This window comes from Dipteris shenzhenensis, chromosome 18 (assembly GCF_047967505.1).
Source record: "Dipteris shenzhenensis isolate YYH24624 ecotype China chromosome 18, Dip_SZ_1.0, whole genome shotgun sequence".
Classification (NCBI taxonomy): domain Eukaryota; kingdom Viridiplantae; phylum Streptophyta; class Polypodiopsida; order Gleicheniales; family Dipteridaceae; genus Dipteris; species Dipteris shenzhenensis.
Window position 1 is genome coordinate 46,678,651 of NC_141613.1, and position 3,209 is coordinate 46,681,859.

Sequence of the window (3,209 nt, forward strand, 5' to 3'; positions counted from 1 at the left end):
CGGAGAAGTTTCGCGTTAATTAAGCCAAAGTATTAGCGGGATAACATATAAGAACTCTGCACGACAATTATGCGAAAACTCAGACTCTTCGGAGAACAATGAGGGCCACAAAAAGTAGAAAGAGGGTATATCAGAACTTAGAAAGTACTAAAAGCTTAGAGTGTAAGGGCACTTAATATATTTCGAGGTCAGCACCTTATTAGAACATTGCAGGAGAACTACCCAGAATGAGCTAACAAGAGTGGAGAGAACAAAAGTAGTGATTACACTGAATATTAGGCTTTTACAAGGATATCAGAAGAAGAAGCGAACCCAGACTGGGTTTTACTAATATGAAGGGCAGAGAGAAAAACCGAAGGTGAAGGAACAAAGACACTTTTTCAAGAGCTCGTGGCGACACAGTGGAGCTTCAGGCCCTTGCCCAATTCGCTTCTCTCCAACTCCTTCATGCAAGGGTGCGTATACGACCAGTCGTGGCTTCCAAGGGCAGCTCTCATTCCAGCGAAGGAAATCTGTACATCGCAGTGAAAGGGAGCTGGTAGACTGCTTGCCCCATCAAAGACCCGCCTCCACGCCTCGCCAATTCCACCACCTCTCGTCTTCCCAACGAAACTTCCGCCCATGCCTGTCTCTAACCCGACGGACTCTACTAGCAGCTTGGAGCCCTCCATAGACTGGAAACTGCTCGTCTTATTTGTCGCAGGTGAATGAAGCGCTGATCCCGAATCAAAGCTTTGGAGACTCGCCTTTCTGGCCCAGATATTGAATGGCTGGGGTAGGCTACTAAGATTGTAGCATGGCAACTTCTTCCCGGGAGGATTTATCAATGTCTGCTGCTTCAGAGACCCCACTAGCAAGGGATCGTTCGAACTGGGTGAAGAGCACTGCAGTGGATTTGTGTCCATAAGCGATCCACAACGCTTTGATGCCAAGCACGGCAAGCTCCTAGCCTCCTCAGGCTCAAGGTTGCCCATTAATGTGACGTGGTCCGGCTCCCTCCTGGAATTGTTCCGGCTCGAAATAGGTAAAGGAGCGGCACCTCTACCAGATTGCAAAGCTATTCCTCCTAGCAGGGTCTCTTTAGCACTTGCAGGGAGCACCTCACTATCCTTCTCAAATATTCGTGCAAAGTTAGACTTACTCTCTCCAGAGGAATTCTGAGTAATGTCATCGGTAGAGTCACCTAGTCCCTCGAATTCTTCCCGCAACTCACCTATGTCAACTTCTTTCTCTACGTTGCATTCTGTGGCCTGAATCTCCTGTACAGTTTCGCTTTCGTCTACGGGGTTTGTTTCTACCTCTCCAACATCTACACAACTCTCCCGACTCGCAAAATTTTCGGCGTCAGTTTGTCTGACGAGCTCAAGCTTCAGGCGGCCATCTTTTCTCGATGACCGCAGATACTGTCGGCAAGGGACTCTCACTTCCTCAAGAAGGAATCGACCATCCTTCCTATAAGGGCGTAAGAAAAATGAAGAAGAAACTGATGAGGCTGGTAAGGGGTACGAAAGCGGAGGCGGGAATTTGCCTTTCTGGCAGCTAGTCTGCCCATTTTCATTTTCACAGTACTGATCTTCCTCACTTGATTCAAACTGCACATTCTCACAATCTTGCATGGGAGTTACAGAGGCTTCTCGTTTCTCTTCCGAGGTGGCCACTACTCGGGCAGGGGGATCGTCACGCGGGACGATATCTTCCCCTGTGTCCGAGCTCTCCGAACCCAGCTCTTCAGTGCAATGGCAGAGTTTCATCTTACGGATCCTGAGTTTTTGCTGATAGGGACTCTCCCGAGGGATCTCTTTGCCTTCGTTAGCTAGCTGAGGGCTACAAATGTATTTCCACCTCGGGCCGAGAAGTCTAGCAGCGACGCTACCATCATCCTCGTCCGAGCTAGAGTCGACGTCAGGCGAAGCAGAAGAGCAATCAGCAGAGTTACCGCTATCGGAATGCAAGTCAGGGCTATCTCTTGGGTCGCGGCCGGCCAGCTGATGAGGCGCTTTCGTCGTCTGGAGGGGAAGAGAACCCTCCGCACTAGGGGCAGCAAGGCTAGGCGGGGGCGAAGAAAGGGAGGTGTGGAGGAGTTGAGCCGCATTCTCTCCGAGATGAATGGTGGCGGAGGGGCGCCATTGGTGGGAGGAGGAGGAGGAGGAGAAGGAGAGGACGAGGTGGAGGGGGGAAGGGGAAGAGGCAATGAGAGGGAGATGGGGAGAGGGAGAAGAGAAGGAGGAGGAGGGTATAGCAGAGGGAGAGGAGATGGAATGCAAACTGTGAGAGAGGTTGCCCATGAAGGAGCTGCAGGAAGAAGAAGAAAAAGTTGATGAGAAAGAGTTTGTATGAGAGAGTCGAGAGCCTTCGTTCACTTTTTACGAGTGCACGAGAGGTGGTGGATTTTCAGAAGGACGCCTCGGCCTTTAAAAAGGATCTGGCTCCCATGGGTCCCCCTTCCTACGCGACAACATACGACAACTGCCTCATGGGACCCCCGCGCGGGCGGCCGCTGCGGGGCCGTTGGAGTGGCCGGCATCGCCCGCAAAAAGTAACAGAAAATTGGCACGCCGCCCAACACCCCCCAAAAAAAGGCCTCCCGTCCAATAGACGCCTAGCTAGTCCGTAACGGCGTAAAATACGGTTGCCCGCTGGCCACCCGCCCCTTCCTGACGGCCGCCGCCCGCCCTGGCCCCACTCGCCCAAAAAGTGTCTCCTCAGTCCTCGGTCACCCTTTAGAGCGCATTCCACTCGCTTTCTCGTCAGATCTCCTATTTTTAAGGCCAACCTCTCTAATTTTTTCACCCGGCTCCTTTGTGAAATTTCAACTAGCATAGTGGGCACATTTTACGTTAGGAATTAATTTTCAGCTTGTGGAGGGTTTTGAAGGAAGACTCATTCATTGGATTTTAAATTTAAAGCTCGTTAGGGGGACATATTGATCGTCAAATTGCTTCACTGAGGAAGTAGCAACTTCAAATGCAAGTTCAAGCAGTTAAGGAAACTCACTCATTTTCAGCTTGTGGAGGTTTGTGAGGCTCATTAATTAGATTTTAAATTTAAAAGTTGAATAGGGGGACATATTGATCGTCAAATTGCTTCAAAGGAAGCAGCAACTTCAAATGCAAGTTCAAGCAATTGTGAGGCGTGTTGATCTCCTGTGTCTATGGTGTGTATTGTGATAAAACAAAAGTTGAGTAGGGGGATATATTGGCATGAAATGA

The 3,209-nt window shown here is 50.0% G+C and overlaps 1 protein-coding gene across 1 annotated transcript; it reads right to left on the reverse strand.

Annotated features, from left to right (window-relative positions):
• Window positions 1-256: 256 nt before the first annotated feature.
• Window positions 257-2,360, reverse strand: LOC147891312 (uncharacterized). The gene has a single exon (XM_087389894.1). The coding sequence runs from the start codon at window positions 2,283-2,285 to the stop codon at window positions 381-383; it is 1,905 nt and encodes a 634-aa protein (XP_087246020.1). The 5' UTR covers window positions 2,286-2,360; the 3' UTR covers window positions 257-380.
• Between the last annotated feature and the right edge of the window lie 849 nt (window positions 2,361-3,209).

Coding starts and splice junctions, on each gene's coding strand:
- LOC147891312 (XM_087389894.1), bottom strand. CDS start 2,285: ATGGGCAACCTCTCTCACAGTTTGCATTCCATCTCCTCTCCCTCTGCT.